At 38.0% G+C, this 19,174-nt stretch overlaps 1 protein-coding gene across 2 annotated transcripts in view; it reads right to left on the bottom strand.

The window, feature by feature from the left end:
• cntln (centlein, centrosomal protein) overlaps nucleotides 1-19,174 on the bottom strand; it is a 175,889-nt gene that overhangs the window by 149,098 nt on the left and 7,617 nt on the right. For both annotated transcript variants that reach the window (XM_055158740.1, XM_055158741.1), the window contains exons 5-9: nucleotides 14,092-14,223; nucleotides 13,108-13,287; nucleotides 12,178-12,311; nucleotides 8,962-9,124; nucleotides 7,695-7,925 (exon numbers count right to left, since the gene is read on the bottom strand). In XM_055158740.1, the coding sequence (XP_055014715.1) occupies nucleotides 7,695-7,925; nucleotides 8,962-9,124; nucleotides 12,178-12,311; nucleotides 13,108-13,287; nucleotides 14,092-14,223 (840 nt within the window). The remainder of the gene's footprint in view (nucleotides 1-7,694; nucleotides 7,926-8,961; nucleotides 9,125-12,177; nucleotides 12,312-13,107; nucleotides 13,288-14,091; nucleotides 14,224-19,174) is intronic.

Raw genomic sequence — 19,174 nt, 5'->3', positions numbered from 1 at the left:
AGAAAGAGGAGTGCGCATGAGTGGTTGTGGTCAGAGGTAGGGCTGGGTATCATTAAGAAGTTGCCGATATGATACATACCTCGATACATAGGCCACGATACGATACATATCTCGATACAGTGCACTTTCGATTCGATATGATATATTTCAAATCGATTCGATACAGTTCAATAAAAAATAAAGGCTAAATCATGGCTGTGATACTGACAGTCTTTGTTAAACCACTTCTTGTGCAATGTTCATATGAAACACAAACATTTTAATCCTCAAAACAGAGTCAAAATGTCAAATGTGTTGCATAAATGAGTTTCCTTTCACTCCACAAGCAACAAAACTGTAGCACAGTAACAAAATAATTTAGTAAAACACACGTAAAAATACTCTTGGTGATATCGATACAGTAGCCCACGATATCGATACTGTATCATCACATTAAATGATACGATATATCGATATTCCGATATTTTTGCACACCCCTAGTCAGAGGGGCCGTCAGTCTGTCCCAGGGCAGCTGTGGCAACAATAGTAGTTTACCACCTCTGAGTGTGGAGTGAATGAACAATGAACTGTAAAGGGCTTTGGGTGTCTTGAAAGGCGCTATACAAATGCAATGATAAATTGATTAATTAATGCGTTATGGTATTTTTGAGCAATAAAATAAATAAAATAAAAAATAATTAAATAAAGGGGCATGGCAATATATCGCTATGGAGACAAGCACCCTCCATCAAAAAGTTTTACTAGGCTATGCCATTTAAATAAAGGCTTTTAAACTATATTTTTCCTCGTGCAATTTTTATTTCTTTGGAGCGCCTGCCGTTGTGTTTTAAAAAGTTTTACTACTTTGAGACAACAAACAATAATAGACAATTATAGTTTGTGGGACATTTTATATAATCATGATAATCACCAACAAAAATAATCTCCATAAATAACCAGAAAAAAAACCGTAATTATCCAGCAAAAAAAAAAATTGAGTAAGTATCCATCAAGGTCTCTTCTGGATAATTGCTGTTTTCACTTATAACAAAGCACAATTCTACCACCATTTAAATATGGAACTTATTCAGAATATTTAAATGACAATTATTAATATCCATAACATTTTTAAACTCTAAGCAATTTTAATTATTATCATGATATAATTGTTACTTGCAAGTATTCTGGCCATGATAATAGTGACATATCTCAGCATCGTCCCCTGCCTTCATATACTGCACCATTAAAGGCAGTGAAACAGGTTATCACGTTCAGTGTTGGGGAGTAGCAGATTACATGTACCAGAGTTATGTAATCAGAGTACAAATTATGAGTAACTGTATTCAGTTACAGTTACTGTTTAAGTGAGTGGTAACTGGATTACAGTTACTTGGTTGAAATAAATGGATTACACAGTGGTATGTTCCTGTTTTCACATTTTGGACCATATCCCTTTTTTTTTTTTTTTGTAATTCCACTCATTGCCGGACACTAAACCAGGTCCAAACCAGGTCTAAACTAGGACTAAACCAGGTCTAAACCAGGTCTAAACCAAATCTAAAACCAGGTCAAAACCAGGTCTAAATCCAGGTCCAAACCAGGTCTAAAACCAGGTCAAAACCAGGTCTAAATCCAGGTCCAAACCAGGTCTAAAACCAGGTCTAAAACCAGGTCTAAACTAGGACTAAACCAGGACTAAATGATGTCTAAAATCAGGTCTAAACCAGGTCTAAATCAGGTCTAAACCAGGTCCATACGAGGTCTAAACCAGGTCTAAGACCAGGTCTAAACTAGGTCTAAACTAGGACTAAAATCAGGTCTAAACTATGTCTTAAACAGGATTTAACAAGACTAAACTTCTTCTATCAATACTATTTTTAATTTGGTTAAGTAAAGTATGGGCTTTTTATTGTCTTTTAGCAGACAAAATATCTTATGATATCCTAGTCTTTGCTTCTCTACAGCAAGTAATCCAAAGTATTCAGATTACATTACTCACTTTAAGTAATTTAATGGATTCCGTTACAAACTACATTTTGGTGTATGTAATCTGTAATCTGTAGGGGAATATATTTTAAAAGTAACCTTCCCAACACTGATCACGTTAGAGGATGTGTGGCAGATCACCCGCTACTAAAAAACAACAAAAAACTGAAGCTCTGAAAGACAACGTGGCTACAATATTTAGTTGCTCTTATTCAAATACTTGTAGTCTGAGAGTGAAGTTGGCGTAAGGTGGCCCAGAACAGAGCATCAGCGTTGGCACACAGCATGGCACTACAATAGGCTTTATTTCCTCTCTCTCCTCCTTCACTCCCCCCACCCCCCACCCACCCCCCACACCTCCCACCCCAACCACAGGAGGGGCGTTCAAAGGAGTCGCTATGGTCCGTATTCAAATGAGCTCGGCGTCTCCCCCCTCCGCGCTCCTGTTGCGATCGGCGCTTTGATCACCTCCGACGGTAACTTCCACCCAAACATTTAAAATTAAAATCAAATCTGCCTTAACAACCCGAGCATTAGAATTTAACAGGTGTTCGGAAAGGAAGTTGTTAGAGAATTTGCGATTATGTGCTCAGCTACACACACACGCGCACACGCCCGCACACACACACACTTTTAGCAGGAGATGTGCGCGTAGCAAAACAGGCTGTCAGTGAAATTACAGAGTGAGAAGCACCGAGCCCTCCTGACTGAGGCTATACCATGGGATACCTGCTCTGTTCACTTTGATGTCAGTGGGTAAGAAAGTTAAGGAAACAAATCAGCCAGGCAGGAGCTACATGTGTTGAGTAAACAAAAGTTCCCGCTCTATGCATATCTTACACTCACACCCCTGGTATTTCGGTAATTGCATTTTATATGTGATCTCCGCTGTTACTTTTGACCCGTGTTTGTGGCGTGACTGATACGCCATTATCTAAAGACGCCTTAAACATAGTAAGGTTGGTAATAAAGAACTGAATTATGATCTCATTCCTGTGTCAATATAAAGCCAATATACAGAGCCTCCTGCACTTGACTTCACACAGTCCGAGCATGCACCTCAAGACCTCATACTGGCAGTGGTAGCGGTGGAGAATTCTATACAAACTAAACGCACCGTCTGTAATTAACAAACTTTATGGCAGTTTCAGAGAGCAGCTCAACAGGGGCAAGCATCTAATCAGACCACACATTAATTAAAAAGGTCCTATATGACGCGAAATTGAGCTTTAAGTCATGTTATAATGTTGTTATCTCCTTAAAAACATACCTGGAGTTGTGTTTAGTTTCATTCACACATGTTTGAGTAATTCTTTAATATTAGTTTGTCTACATCTCCAGAGCTCAGAATGCTCTGTTCCGCTTTGTGATGTCACGTAGTGCTAGTTTTTAAGTTAATAAATGCCTTTAAATACCTTTAGCCCACGATATCAATACTGTATCATCACATTAAATGATATGATATATCGATATTCCGATATTTTTGCACACCCCTAGTCAGAGGGGCCGTCAGTCTGTCCCAGGGCAGCTGTGGCAACAATAGTAGTTTACCACCTCTGAGTGTGGAGTGAATGAACAATGAACTGTAAAGGGCTTTGGGTGTCTTGAAAGGCGCTATACAAATGCAATGATGAATTGATTAATTAATGCGTTATGGTATTTTTGAGCAATAAAATAAATTAAATAAAAAATTATTAAATAAAGGGGCATGGCAATATATCTCTATGGAGACAAGCACCCTCCATCAAAAAGCTATACCATGGGATACCTGCTCTGTTCACTTTGATGTCAGTGGGTAAGAAAGTTAAGGAAACAAATCAGCCAGGCAGGAGCTACATGTGTTGAGTAAACAAAAGTTCCCGCTCTATGCATATCTTACACTCACACCCCTGGTATTTCGGTAATTGCATTTTATATGTGATCTCCGCTGTTACTTTTGACCCGTGTTTGTGGTGTGACTGATACGCCATTATCTAAAGACGCCTTAAACATAGTAAGGTTGGTAATAAAGAACTGAATTATGATCTAATCTAATCAGACCACACATTAATTAAAAAGGTCCTATATGACGCGAAATTGAGCTTTAAGTCATGTTATAATGTTGTTATCTCCTTAAAAACATACCTGGAGTTGTGTTTAGTTTCATTCACACATGTTTGAGTAATTCTTTAATATTAGTTTGTCTACATCTCCAGAGCTCAGAATGCTCTGTTCCGCTTTGTGATGTCACGTAGTGCTAGTTTTTAAGTTAATAAATGCCTTTAAATACCTTTAGTTCAGTAGAGTTTGGCAATTCCAGGGCTGATTTTTCAAAATGACTCTAATGAAGGTGCAAGGAGTTTTAAAACACAGTGGAGCACTTGTGTATTACCAGATGACATCACAGTGTGGAACAGTGAGTGAGTGTTTTCGGTTTCAGAGAAGAAATCAGCGTAAATTTGCAGGATTTATGAAACAAAACACAACTCTAGATATAATTGTGATGAGGAAACAACATTATAACATAGATGAGGAAAAAGTATTATGGGTCCTGTAAGCTATAAATGTTTTTTATGATGATGATAAGTTTATTCGGACGTTTCCTTAAATAATAAATTGCATTATCATACAGTAAATGATGAATTGCAATATTATGCATTAATCAACAGATACATAAAGACAATTATTTTACATTGCTCATCACTATTGTCTCCAAAAAGAAAAAGAAAAAAAATCTATTAACATTTTTACATCTACTATATCTATTAGAGGTGTAACAATAACCAAAATATCGTGATATCGTATCGTCAAAAGTCTGTAAATATTATCATGGGCCATCACAATATATCGAATCACACGTTTCTTTGCTTAAATTCAAACAAACCCCCAAAAAACAGAGGGAACTACATTGACCATGATCCTTTGCTCCGTTTTCGTGCAAACTACATGAAGAAACAGCACTTCTAAGCACTTTTAAATTTTAGTTTGAAGAATTAAGTCTTGTCAAGGCATTTTAGGAGGAAAAAGGAGCATATTCACAATTTTGTAAGCCTCCACAAAATATCGCAATAAATACAGCACCGTGAGATGTATATCGTGAAAATATCGTACCGTGAGATTTGGATATCGTTACATCCCTAATATCTACATTTTGTAATTTGCGTATCGGATATTGTGGTCAGGGAAGGTGTATATTGAATTCATACACTGTTCACTGACCAATCTCACCACACACACACACACACACTTACGTACACACACAGCCAACAGCATCCCAGCTAAATGTTGTATTAATTACTGGAGAAACACTGCCGTACTGTATTTAATTACCGGCTAAGTGATCCATTTATGTTTCACCGCCGGCTAAATGAACAGGGTTAAGTGAGACGGAGCCATTGTAGCTCACTTAACATTTGAGCTGATATCTTTAAACTTCCGCAGTCTGAGGGCAGCGCTGTCAGAACACATCACACAACCAAATTAAATAATTGGCAGATGCAGCGGAAGGAGAAACACAAATATCGTATGAATAAAAACTGTTGATGACTAAATGTAGAGTTTGTGCACGGGGAATTCTCAACTGCTAATTCACTTATGACAATATGGGAAACATGCTCAAGAGCATTTGGAATAAGATAGGTATCTACTCAGGGTGTCAAAGGTATCGAAAATCAGATACTAATCGATATTAAACTAGTATCGACACTAGATATGCATGTGCGCAGGTATCACTGAAGAAAAAAAAATAATCACGAACTGGATCAAATTTGATTTTTGTTGAAGGATTTCATCTTGAGTTCTATCAGAACAATGTATGACAAGGGTGGGTGATTCTTTTTGCCATGGGGCCATGTGAGAAACAGAAAATATTGTGGAAGGCCGGCCCAAAATGCTTAACTCAATTCTGCATAATATTAATTATTTCTTTATAAAAAAAAAGCAGTAAATGGCATTGTTTTGAGGAGCTGGTAAGACCGGTAAGAGTTTATGTTATGACTAAGCAATAGTCAGGTTGGCTTACAAAAAAATGTCATAAAAAAAAAAAAACACCTCTCAAATAAAAGCAATGCCACTTTAGTCTATGCATGAGGTAAAATTATAAAATAAGCTTCTTTTGTAATTCTAAATTGGCTTAAACGGGCTGGACAGAGCCAAGCAAAAGGCCGTATGTGGCCAGGGAGGTAGACAATGCATAGATCTGATGTATGACCAGTTAATAAACAAATACTATTTTTTTTTTTTATTATTATTTGGTAAAATGACAATATGGTTTAAAATGATCATGTGGGTATCAAAATCTGAATCAAATATTGTATCTATTCCTTAATACCAAAAGCAAGTTTGAATTTTTAGTATAGTGACAGCACTAGTATCCACACAACAAGCTTTACATGTAAATGTGGCATTGTCACAAAGCAATTAATTGAATTTCAATACAATGAAGATCTAATCATTTGGAATTGTCAATAATCATTTGGGAGGTTTTAATTGAGAGGTCTACAGCCACTCCCCTGTCAATAAAAGCATGGTGGACTGAGGCAAAGTTCAGACTTTAGAAGGAGAAATTTGACTGTTTTCGTGTCAAACGGCACAGATAAATGTCTATTTTTATGTTCATTAATGATTAAAACACATATTTTTATTTACTTTTTACAATAAGATCAAAATGAATGGAATTTTGAGGTGTATCAATAAACCATTCATAATCACCACTTAACTTAATTGTTTATACATTGACTACTATACTGCACAACAGCAAAAAATAAACAAAAAACCTAATTATTACTTAATATAACCCATAATTTACATTTCATTCTTGTTAATCTTAAAGACACTATTTAATCAAATGTTATTTCCATCAAAATTGTGCATGAAAGAATCACTAGACCAAACTTGTCTGGAGGCAGTAGCAGTAGAATAAATCAAGTCACACAGTGTAGAGCACCTGTCACCCTGTCTGTCTGTGACTCTGTGTGGTCCAAGAAGCTCCTCATTTGAACCTATTAAAGGCCACTTACTCCGCAGCTCTGGTGATAAATATATTCTCCACACGCTCTGCCTTGGGGGTTCAAAGGTTTGGAGCTTGGACAAGGAACTGTACCTCCAGCTCTATGTTTAAGACATCAAGAGACCTTTTCATGACGCCAATTATATCAATTCTCATCTTGTACCATCAATTACTCCCTTTGAGCGCTACCAGGCCAGGTGCATAGGCGGAGGCAGCGGTGGAGCTGGCGGGAGCGGCGTGTAACCCAGTCGTGTTTACCCAATGTAAGGGAAGATCAGAAAAATGACATGAAAGACACCGGTGTTAAAAGAGGAGCACAGATCAAGGGTGATGGACCAGACCAGAGCCTGTGATGCTTAGTTAAAGACTAGCAGCACATTCCACGCTCGGGCTTGTCAGATACAAGTATGTCTACAGAGCTCTCTTCCACCTACATATCCCATTTACTCAACCTCGGGACAATTAAACACAAGCCTTCTCTTCATGATTGACAGCGGGGTCATGACATTATGGAAAAGAGCATGCATAGGTTAGAGAGAGAGCATAGCCATATTTTAATGTATAAATAACTCTTGTATAACTATTTCTATACCCACACAAATCTATGTCGGAGTTTGACAGCATTAGCACGCATTATGAAAACACTACTTGGCCTCAAGTTAGCAAAGCGTTTAATAAATAAATAAAAAAAAAACAGCATGCCCTCCGTAGGCGAGATGCTAAAGGACAGTGTGGTGCTCACCTTAAAGTTGGTTTGTCTGTTGGGAGATGGGCCGGTGAGAGGGGTTTTTTGCGAGGGCAGTTGCGGTGGTGGTGTCTGCGTTTGTTGTAGTTGTTGCAGGATCTGGGACTGCAGTTGGTGGAGCTGCTGGTCTTTCTGAGCGAGCTGGTCGCGGAGCTCCTGGAGGCTCTGTCGAAGCTGGGCCTCGCTGGAGACGAGGGCCTGGTAGCTCTGGCTCAGCTCCGTGTACAACTGTGTAACATATAAAAGAAAAGGCTGAATGGGGGATATATAAGAGCGGGTGTCTCAAGGCATTTTACATATGCGGTTTCTTCAGTTCAGTTTTTTCAAGGTTTAAAAAAATGTGCACACTGTTTAAATTATCTCACAACCTGAATTTTCTGCGTCGTTATTTCGTGCGTATAACAGGGACGGGCATTCACTCGTCGGGAGAATTAATGACAGATTTTCGATTAATCATTAACGTTTTTATATTAAAATTATTATCATTATTAATACTATTACTATTCTGCATAAATAAACTCAACTTTACAACATATAAACCATAACCACTATAGAGCCACATCAGCCCGTTTGAGATTATAATGTGTTTAATGCAGTTTTGACACATTTGTTTACGTTTTACAGAAACAAATCTTAAAACCACATGACTAATTTGCACTACAAGCACTGAAAACGCAGCTCTTTCCTTGTGCGCTGATGCGGTTCAGCTTCTGTTGGACTAATAAAGGACACGACTCAGTGGAATATGAGTGACAGAGGGGTGTTGATGATGATGATGATGATGATGAGTCTGTTCTGTGTGTGTGTCGTGTTGAAGATGGTTCATGTTTTCAGAGATCAGACGTGTGCAGGTTTAGAGCAGCTCACTCACTTTATTTATGTTGGTCACTTTATTTATTTTGGCTACTGTTGTGATGAAAAAACTGTTTGTCTTTTGGATGCATGTGACTCAACTTTATGTTGCAGTAACCTGGATACTGCATTTACATGCACCATGATGAAAGACTCAGCCTCATCTTCTTACATTACGCTAAGCACAGCAACCTACATTCGGTTTGTCAATTAATAATGAACGTGACTGACAAAATTCTTAACGATCAATTATCGATTAGTCGACTAATCATGCCCATCCCTGGGACCCCAGTTGACTCCCAGATAATACCTGAATAACTTTATTGACATCACAACATTCTAATTCATTTAATCACCCATCTGCAACTAATTTTCCAATGACAGAAGTGTAGCTTGATAAACTTGTGAATACCTTTTGATAAGAAGTAGCGTCTGCGTTGTGTGCCTCCTCCTGGTTCCTCATGACTCGCTGCGTGTCCAGGTTGAGGCCCTCCAACTGTCGGATCAGGAGGCTCTGATCTGCTGCATGCTCCGCACTCTGTCTGTACAGGGCCTGCACCTCTGCACACTCTTTCCTACAGAACATAAAAGCATTAGTGGAACATTTTATAGATACCTGTACAAACAGACAAATGTGGTACAACGAATAATAGAACAGGATATTTAGCTACAAAGTTGAAAAAACTGAAGCACTCACAAAGTACAAAATAAAAGTAAAGCTTTTATTATAAAGTTAAAATCACAGCGTTTCAGTCCTTCAGCCTTCATCAGGACAAACTCGACAAACTCGAGGAGGCTATCACTGATTTCAAGTAATAGTTGTAGGTCACCTGTTCAACATGAGAGAATTTAAAAATGGTGATATTGGGGTGCTGCACTGGATCAAAACTTACAAACACAGGTGCTCATCAGACCAGGGGGCTTGAATTCTTGTAGAAAAGAAAGAGGATGGCAGAGGCACTCTTATTTGCAGTTTATTTATTTGTGGTCACACCAACACGTTTCGACTGTTTATGAGTCTTCATCAGGGCTTGTAGGAGCTTTTAATTATTTTGTACAGTGTGTGTGCTTTAGTTTTTTTCCAGCTTTGTATTTAAAACTGGTCCCTGTACTGAAGTAGCCAGGCTGGCGCCACCTAGTGCCTCTGCTCAATTTCATTTCTCTCCAGCGACTAGGTCAGGAATCAGACTACAATAGACGGTTCGCAAAAACCCCGGAAGTGGAAGTTCGGGCACCAGCCAATCAGTGAAGAGTGATATATTCAGTGTTGGCAACGATTCCCGAGATCGAGGATTTAAAGTCAGAATAAAGAGAACATTTGGTGAATTTCATCAAGGGGAAAGACGTTATTGCCCTTCTTCCTATGGGATTTAGGAAAAGCTTAATATGCCAGCGAGCCCCGTTAGTGGCGCATTACCCGCCTACCATCGAGAGAACAAAATCTAAGGTGCGAGGTCAGATGGTTTGTACAAAGTGAAACGAAGTAAAATCAGCTGATGAATCAGGCTATTACTGAAGAGCACCAAAAGGACAATTTTGCTCAATCTCTAGACAAATCTCTAGAAGTAGCACTCATGCCTCACACATTTTTTGCAGGATATGTAGCCATTCACAGAGGAAAATATGTCACTGCAACTACTTAAATTGCTTTTGTTTTGACTGTGATTAATCTTGCAGCTCCACAGATTAGACTAGAATTTACTTAAAGGTGCACTATGTAATTTGTCTGGAGGTATGGCCCATCACCTGCTTGTCTCTGCGTAGATGTGCCTAGAACGTTCCACAGTTTGACCATAAACTTGCAAGCCAAATTACAAGTTAGATTTGTGGAGAGGTGACCCCACTTCCAGTAAGAATGGATGCTTTTAAAGATATTTTTGAGCAATAAATAACAGCTGTCGTTGAATGAGTATAGCTCTATAGAAAGTTGTGACGTTACCTGAGACCAGTAATAGAAGATTCAATTAATTACCTAACTCTTTATCAGAACACATTTCAATTTTTAACATTCCACTCCTCTTAGTAACTTCTCAGGACACGTCTAATCCCCACTTTAAACCCTTCGGATCGGTCTCCAGCCGAGGTGTGACTAACATGTCAAAGTTCCAGTGGCATTAAAACAGAAAAGTAGTTAAAAAAGGTTGAGATTACCGCTAAGACCCCAATGGTTCTCACAGTTTTTATCATATCGACTAAAGCTTAGCCAAAGCCTGCCCCGTTTCCCTTTCCTCCCTCCTTTAAAGCACATCCACTATGCAGGGCTTATCAAGTGGCTTTAGGTGAGCCGGAGTGGAAGAAATCTCTGTCACCCTGAAGCCTCGTAGCATAGTGAGAAATATACCATCTCTGCATTCAGTCTACAGCTACAGCTAAGATTACTTCTGATTAAGGATGGCAAGTTTATTAAGTTAATCAATAATTGTGTTAATGTAGGTCACAATATTATATTAAGAGCTAAAAAGTAATAATCGTGACAGTTTAAGATACAAAATAATGTAATTTCTGTTCAACTTATACTCCAAAAAAGCACAGTTAAAGGGCCTATATTACACAAAATTGACTAAGGGGAGCTTTAAACCATGTTATAATGTTGTTACCTCATCAAAAACAAACCCTGGAGTTGTGTTTTGTTTAATTTACATAATTCTGAGTAATCCTTTATTATTAGTCTGTCTACATCTTCAAAAAGCTAGAGATGTGATGCAGTGGTAGTTTTCAAGTTAACCGCTATGTTTTACCTAAAAAAACTCCTAAAAAGTAGTATCGAGACTAGATATTCATTTGAGTCACCTGGATGACTGAACGATTACACAGATATAAAGCCATGTAGTAATATAAAAGAAAGTACTATGATTTAATAGTGAAAATGACATTCTATTGTCTAAATAAAGAGTGTTTTTATTATCATTTTAGTGTCAGATTTGGTATTCAGCATCAAGTCAATTCCCAAAATCGTGTTTGAAATTTTAGTATCGTGACTAGGGCTGTGCAGAAATATCAAAACATCGATATATCGTATCGTTTAATGTGATGATACAGTATTGATATCGTGGGCTGCTGTATCAATATATCACCAAGAGTATTTTTTGGTATATTTTACAAAATTATTATGTTACAGCACTACAGTTTTGTTGCTTGTTTAGTGGACAGAAGTTTGACATTTTCACTGTTTAGATGATTAAAATGTTTGTGTTTCATATGAACTTTGCACAAGAAGTGGTTTAAAAAAGACTTTTAGTATTATATCCATCATTTAGGCTTTTTTTTTTTTTACTGTATAAAATCGATTTCAAACGTATCGTATTGAATCAAAAGTGCACTGTATCGAGATATGTGTCGTATCGTGGCCTATGTATCGAGGTATCAGCAGATTCTTAATGATACTAAGCTCTAACCGTGCCAAAACTAACTGTAACATGTTACAGTAAAGTAATAGAAAAGAAAGAATATTATTTCACTGTTTTGGTCATGGCGTCAATAATGCTGACTAATCATTAAATTGTGGTGTTTTTTTCTCACAATAATCGCAACAGTAAAGTTTGTTATCATGACATGCCTACTCCTGATTCACTTTTGATATGACGTTACAAATGAGCAGCTCGTCTCTGTCAGGGTGAAGTTGTCTGACCGGAGTTGTGAGAGTTGCTCCTCTTTTGTCATCAGTTCTCGGTCTTTGGCAGAAAGCTGCGCTGCCAAACCGCCGCTGTGGCTCTGCACGGTGGAGAGCTCCTGCCAGGTCCTGTGCAGCTCCGCCTCCAGCTCCTGGTCAAAGCAACAAACTTTTCACAAACAGTACTAAAGATTTTAGACTATAACAATAGACAAAGCAAATTTACTTGTATTTGATTTTGAATTCCAGTATTTATTGCAGTTTACGAGCTTGAGAACTAGTTATTAATATTTTTTATACCAAGGTCGGAATTACTCAGTGTATTTCTCATATCATTGTATTTAATAACTTTATTGTTACTGGATTCTCCACTGTCCTAAATAACAGTGTTATGTCTCATCAGGTGAAGTGTCTTAGGCTGATGGACGTGCAAAGACTTCTGCTGGTCACTGTCCATGTGTAATTACTCTGCAGCTCTGACTTATTCAGCTCTTCCCCCCACCTTCGCCCAACTAAAGGAAGAAGTTTTCTACAGATTGGTTTTTCCAGGGTACAAATGGAAGATTCTGCTACTACATCTTTAATCTGGGACTTCAGCATCAGCAACAAGGACATCAAAACTTGCTGAGAATTAATATTACCATAAGGCAAATCAAATAAAAAAGTATATATATATATATATATATATATAAGTATTTCTGTAGTCAATGTATCTAACAAGTACTTATCAATGCATCTGATTTGTACTTTGTTTTATTTTATCTGTACTAATTAATAAATTTATTATATATATTTATATATTTTTGATAAATATTTGAAATGTACTTGTTTGAAATGTACTTGTTTAGATGTATTAGATATAGTGCGTAGAGTGCACCCTGACTGTGACCGGGATTAGCTGTTGTTATATAAATGAAGACCATAGGTGTCCTGCTTGTCCCCACATACCTTGACTCTCTCCTGGGCAGTGTCCCTCTGCTCCCTCTGGGCACAGATCTGCCTCTCTCTCTCCTCCAGGTCAGATCGCAGGGCAGCACAGCGGGCTTCTAATCCCTCTTTCTTCTCCTCCAGAGCCTGCACCACCCGCTGATCCTCCTCCCTCTGCCTTTTACACTCACTCTTCATTTCCTGGAGAAGATACGTGTGCGAGGATGGGGTCACATGGGCCAAATAAACAATGGGCACAGAAAAGACTTTGGAACAAAAAAGATTCACCAGTGAAAAAAGAAAAATAACCTGGCAGACAGTGGGTGAGATGAATATGTAAAAAGTGGATGGACTGTGCAGTGGGAGGCCCCTGCATGGGCCCCTGATTGGCCAAGGTCACCTGTGCTGTACGACTGTGTGACGGGGCCCTCATGGCCAGATGTTGGCCGGTGCACACAGACACATGCTGCAGGAGCCAGGCTCACGCAGGTACAGGGGCCAGTCTGTCTGCTTTAATGACAGCCTCCTAATGAGAATGCAGCTTCTGCAAGACCCATTAGACTCAGGCCCGCTCTGCTTTGAAGCTGTCCCCCACCATTTCCCTCCATGAGACTGTACTAAGACCATGTAAGGACCGCTCCTTTATCAATTAATCATAACCAAGTCCCATCGAAGTATAATTAGGCAGAGGCCACACCATCACACACACTTCTGCTACCGAAAGAGTCATTAAGTATTTATCTACAAGTTAACAACCTGCTTTCCTCCCTCTCCTTCACATGCACACACACACTTCTCCAGCTGTTAAGTATTCTCTGTTGTCAGTGTGAGACAGAGGTAGAGCAGAGACAGGGTGAAAAGGCAGGAGACAGTGATGCTGTGTGCTGCAGAGGCTGAGCTCCTTAAATCATTGAAGCGCCCGTGGCTATAGCCGAGGGGGACTTGTTGGGTTTGGTGTCACAGGGACGGAGGCTCACACTGTCACAGAGCATTTGTTTCACCCACTGTGAGCTCCAGGCTGCGGGCCTCCAGTTGTTCTTGCAGAGCTGTGACTTGGTTCTTCATTACGGCGCTCTCCTCCTCTGTCAGGCCCCTATGCACCGAGCTGCTCAGCTCCTGTTGCTGCACTGCTACCTTCTGCAGGACAAACACAAACATACAGAAAAACAAACAACTTAAAACAATGTAAAAATGTGAGAATGTTAACATGTTTTTTCTGAATGTGTCCACTCTATAAATGAAGGGGAGGAAGTCAATGCTAAATACCTACAATGAAACCAGTTCACTATCTAGAATAAAATGTAAAATTACAAGCCCTGAGGAAAGCTCTCTGGTTAGTAGCAAAACATTGGCACTTGTTTTTGTTTAACTCCAGGATAATATCATATTCAGTGATATCTTATTTCTGGATGTCTCAAATACAAGTTTACCTTTTTATGGATGTGTCATGAGTGTTTTTTTGTCCAATAGTGATATATCAGGCACATTTAGAATAGAATTGGACATATTACCGTATTTTCCGCACTATAGAGCGCTCTGGATTATAAGACGCACTGTCATTGAATGGTCTATTTTCAAACTTTTTTCACAAATAAACTGCACCGGACTTTAAACGAAACACAGCAGTTGGATGGCTCAGTGGGATTTCGTTTGGCACGTTCACGGTGACTCTGGGCTTTGTTCAGTTGTGGCGTGTAGGGAGGGTGTGTCTGGGACCGCTGGATTGTCGGCGTGTTCGCAGTGACTCAGTTGTTCAGTTGTGTCTAGAAGTGGCACATTGCCTCGCTTTTTTCGGTTCGTTCCTCCGTTCCGTTCCTCGTCGGTGTGGAGTGACGGGTGTGTCTGTGGGTGTTTTTCGCTGTGCGGTCGCTGTCTGTTCCGTGTGTGTTTGTGTGTTCTGCGGGTGGTGCGGCTTTGTAGTTTACTGAAGTCGTGCTGGGACAACGAGTGGATTTGTGTATAGGGCGCTCTGGATTGTGGGGCGCGGTCGTTTTTTGATGGGGTTGGAAGCTTAAGAGTGCACCCTATAATCTGGAAAATACGGTAATAAAAAATTGACATTTCTGAGGATTTATTACCAAATTTTAGAGTGGATTCATTCTCTACAGTAAACCTTTTTTGTTTTGCTTTGTTTTGTTTGAGTTGGTGTTAGTAGCCATGTTCGTACAAATGAGATTACACAGATTACACACCATCTTTGCAGTTCAGTGCTCAAAAACTTCTTCTAAAATGCATGGATTTCTTGTAGTAGTTAAGCAGTTCATTTTTCTGTCCTCTCTCCAAAGATTAATTCTCCTGGAGATGTAAAAAATCTGATCACCATTTAAATCCCATATCTCATTGAAATACTCGGAAGAAACGCTCAAAATGATCAAACTATCATAAGAAATTCATTAGCCCTATACATCTCCGTGTTTATTTCACTATAGGCCAAGAGCATATGCATATTTCAGTACATATTGTTCACTTCCTGTTTTTTTGGCAGCAGAAGTGGCCATAGTAGGCAGAGACTGGCCTCTTTCCTCAGTCTCACCTGGGGTTCGGCGTTGGCTCATAATCCGCAGCCTTCTTTGGGTACACCCTCCTCTGAAATAACACCGTGCTCTGGGATGCAATTAATTGTATGGGGGGGGAATCACAGCGATATATACCCAGATAGCGGATTTAGCGTTCCACCGTACTCCGAGCTCGCCGTGCAAAGAACAGAGGGGCTTTAATAGAGATTTATACCGGCGAGCGGAAAATACATTCAAACGTTGATAATGAGGTAGGCGAGAACAATTTGAGGCTCAATTGATAGACAAGAGGAATAGAGGGAGGAGGACGGGGGTGTCCAGGAAGTTAAGAGGTCTAGGACAGAGAGATTAGCAGTCAGAAAATTCCCAGTGCGATTCAAAATGAAAGCTAATTATGTTACAAAAATGAAATGGAGCAGCAAGGGAAAGTGAATAAAGTATAACGTAGAAAAGACATCATGGTTGGAGATTTTCGTTTGACAACTTCAATAATATTTAATCATTATCGGACAAATATGCATCGCTGGGATTATGTAATAGAATTGTATTTTTATTTGTAATACGCTCAGATCCAGTGTGTTTATATTTTAATGTTCTAACTAGAAGCCATGCACGATCATCAAAAGTTAAAAGGAGCATCAGTTTTAATCAGGGCATCTGTCATATGTCAAAAACTTTCATCACAGTCCAGTGAGGTTCACTTGGTCTTCAGATAATTTATGTGTTTTTTTTTTTTTTTTTTTTGTTTATAATGCGATCTGATCTGAAAATTCTAAAATGTGAATTATAATAAAAAATAATGAAATATGACTTATGTCCTTTTAGTCAAAGGGGTCTACAGCCAGTCCTCTGTCAAAAATCATGTTATTTGGAGCAGGATTCAACTCTTGGAAGGTTAAATAAAAAAAGTGAAGAATACTGAAAGACAAAAAAATCTAAAATTGTGATGAATGTTATGTTATTAAGTTATTTTTTTAGACCAAGAGTTTGCTTTTCATACCTGACAGTTTCGACTGATCACTAGCGGTCTTCATCAGAGTGTCACATATGAAAACAAACCCTTCGTCTGAAAAAAGAACTTAATAACATAACATTCATCACAATTTTAGATTTTTTGTCTTTCAGTATTCTTCACATTGTTTTATTTAACCTTCCAAGAGTTGAATCCTGCTCCAAATAACCCAATTTCACTGACATAGGACTGGCTGAAGACCCCTCGACTAAAAGGACATACAGTAAGTCATATTTTATTATTATTTTTTATTATAATTCACGTTTTAGAATTTTCAGATCAGATCCCATTACAAACAAAAATAGTTTAAAAAATAATAATAATACTGTTTGTTACAGTGTTTTACAGTCATTTGTAATATTGTCATTCTCCATCAACATTTTTGCTGTGTACAAGTTTTTACTTCCTCCCACTCCCTTTTCGGACACAAGTAAAATCTGCGTGACATTTATTTTCACTTATTATTACAGAAAAGAAATATTTACTTTATGTGCTATATCTATGTATTAATGTTCTCTATGTATGTTCTATGTATTACTGTCCGAATAAACATTTCATTCATGATTGTGTACTTTGGGACTTTTTGGTCCAAAGTACACAATTGTGCTTTAAGACTTTTACATGATATTTATTCTTTTTGATTATTGTGCCTTGTGTCTGTTTTGTGTCTTCTGGGTCACATGACTGTGGTCACATGACTGACATTTTACTGTAAAAGGGAGTGACCTGGTGTCCTCACAGTTTTACTCCTAAGCCCTGATGAAGAAACTCAAACATAACAAAATGTGCTGAGTATGTAAAACCTATTAAATCGGACTTTATCTGAAAATGAATACTGTAAACACATCTCTATTGACATTTCATTGAACGATTGTACAGCACTCTTCTCCTCTGTGTTTGTTTTTTTTTGGTTTGCTTGTTTTGTTTACTTTTTTCGTATAACTGAAAAAAAAAAAAAAAAAGAAACTCAAACATAACAAAATGGACAGAGTATGTAAAAGTAGAAAAACTGTAAAATGTAAAATTAGATTGGACTTTATCTGAAAATTAATACTGTAATTACTAATACTAACACACCGATTGACATTTCACTGAACGATTGTAGGGCACTGTTCTCCTCTGTGTTTTTTTTTTTTTTTTTTTTTTGTATAACTGAAAAAAAAAAAAAAAAAAAAAAACACACTCAGACATAGACTGGCCCATGTCTCAATAAATTATTTTACTTTTTTTGTACACTAGACTGCCTTGGACTTTCTTCAGCTCCACTACCGTTCACATTTCTACGTTAATATGTGCTAAACTGTTCCTCCAAAAATAAAATAATATAAAATTTTAGCAAAACATAACCAGCTGGTCGAGGTAAAAGTCAGTTTCATTTTATACTGCACATAAACTATGCATAAGTCTAGAACCTATTAGGCATCCAGGCTTCATAAAGTGCTTTAGTGGTGTTTAGTGAACTAAAGAGGGGAAAATACTGGCAACCTCATGACTTTACTGCTGCCAGTCTCATTAAGTACAGTCTGGTTGAGGGATGCTAATGAAAGAGACTTTGCTGAGGGAGGAGGAGAAGGAGGAGGAGGAGGGGGAAACTGCATCAGCCGTGCCATTATTGTTATGGGCTTAAAAAGTCGTGTTGATTAGGCTCGACACAACATTTCATTTTTATATGAAACAGAAAAGCACTGAGACGTTTACATTGCAAAAACAAACAGACATAATGACACTTCACAGCTCTGACTGGACAGAGATAATGTGGATTATTATGTGTGATGTTATGTGTAGTAACTGGTACTTTGAGTAGCACTTTGTATTAGAGATCAACAGATATATCGCTTGATCAATGTATGGGGCTGATATTTGCACTTTAGCGTACAGTCTGATCATTTGTTTAGGCCAACCTGATGCCGAAAGAATATGCATAAAGCTTGATTTTAACACTTTAGTGCAAAGAAATGAATGCACAAAATGGGAATACATGGCTCTCTTTTAGGTCTGCAGTTTTAAAAAAAAAGGGCTGTGGGGGAGTCTGTAGTAAATTTCATCAATAAGTCAATAAGTCTGTAATAAATCAAATTAATTAAATAAAAATATATTGGCAGAGTTTAGCGGCCTTTGGATTCCAACAATGGATATCTCATGAAAAAACAACAAAGCTCCTGGGCCCGGTCAAGCAGAAGTAAACAGCAAGGCCAAAAATTCAAGTTAATGCATCTGATATAAAAATGTATTCAACAAATAGCATATGTACTCTAGTTTATGAAACTGTTTACCTTTTTTCTGTACCATTTTTGGTTCTAAAGTTCCATACGTTTTAAACAGACCATGTATGAAACATGGAACAAAAATTATTTCCCAAATTTCAAAGACCTGCAAATCATGTAAATAAATGGATGTATTTCATCATATCTTGTGTTATTCCATCTTTGAACTGTTGATGAAGGTACATGATTTTTCAAAATAAATGTATTTAAAATGATAAAAATTTGCTTGGAAGGACTGACATATTTTATAGAAATAGTTTCCTTTCATTTTGAAGTAATATTAAAGTATTCAGAAG

The sequence above is a fragment of the Boleophthalmus pectinirostris genome, unplaced genomic scaffold, assembly GCF_026225935.1.
Source record: "Boleophthalmus pectinirostris isolate CB_2022bp ecotype Guang Dong unplaced genomic scaffold, ASM2622593v1 HiC_scaffold_22, whole genome shotgun sequence".
In the NCBI taxonomy this organism is placed as follows: Eukaryota; Metazoa; Chordata; class Actinopteri; order Gobiiformes; family Gobiidae; genus Boleophthalmus; species Boleophthalmus pectinirostris.
Note: the sequence above shows the minus strand (reverse complement) of the source record. Positions and strands in the feature narration are given on the sequence as shown.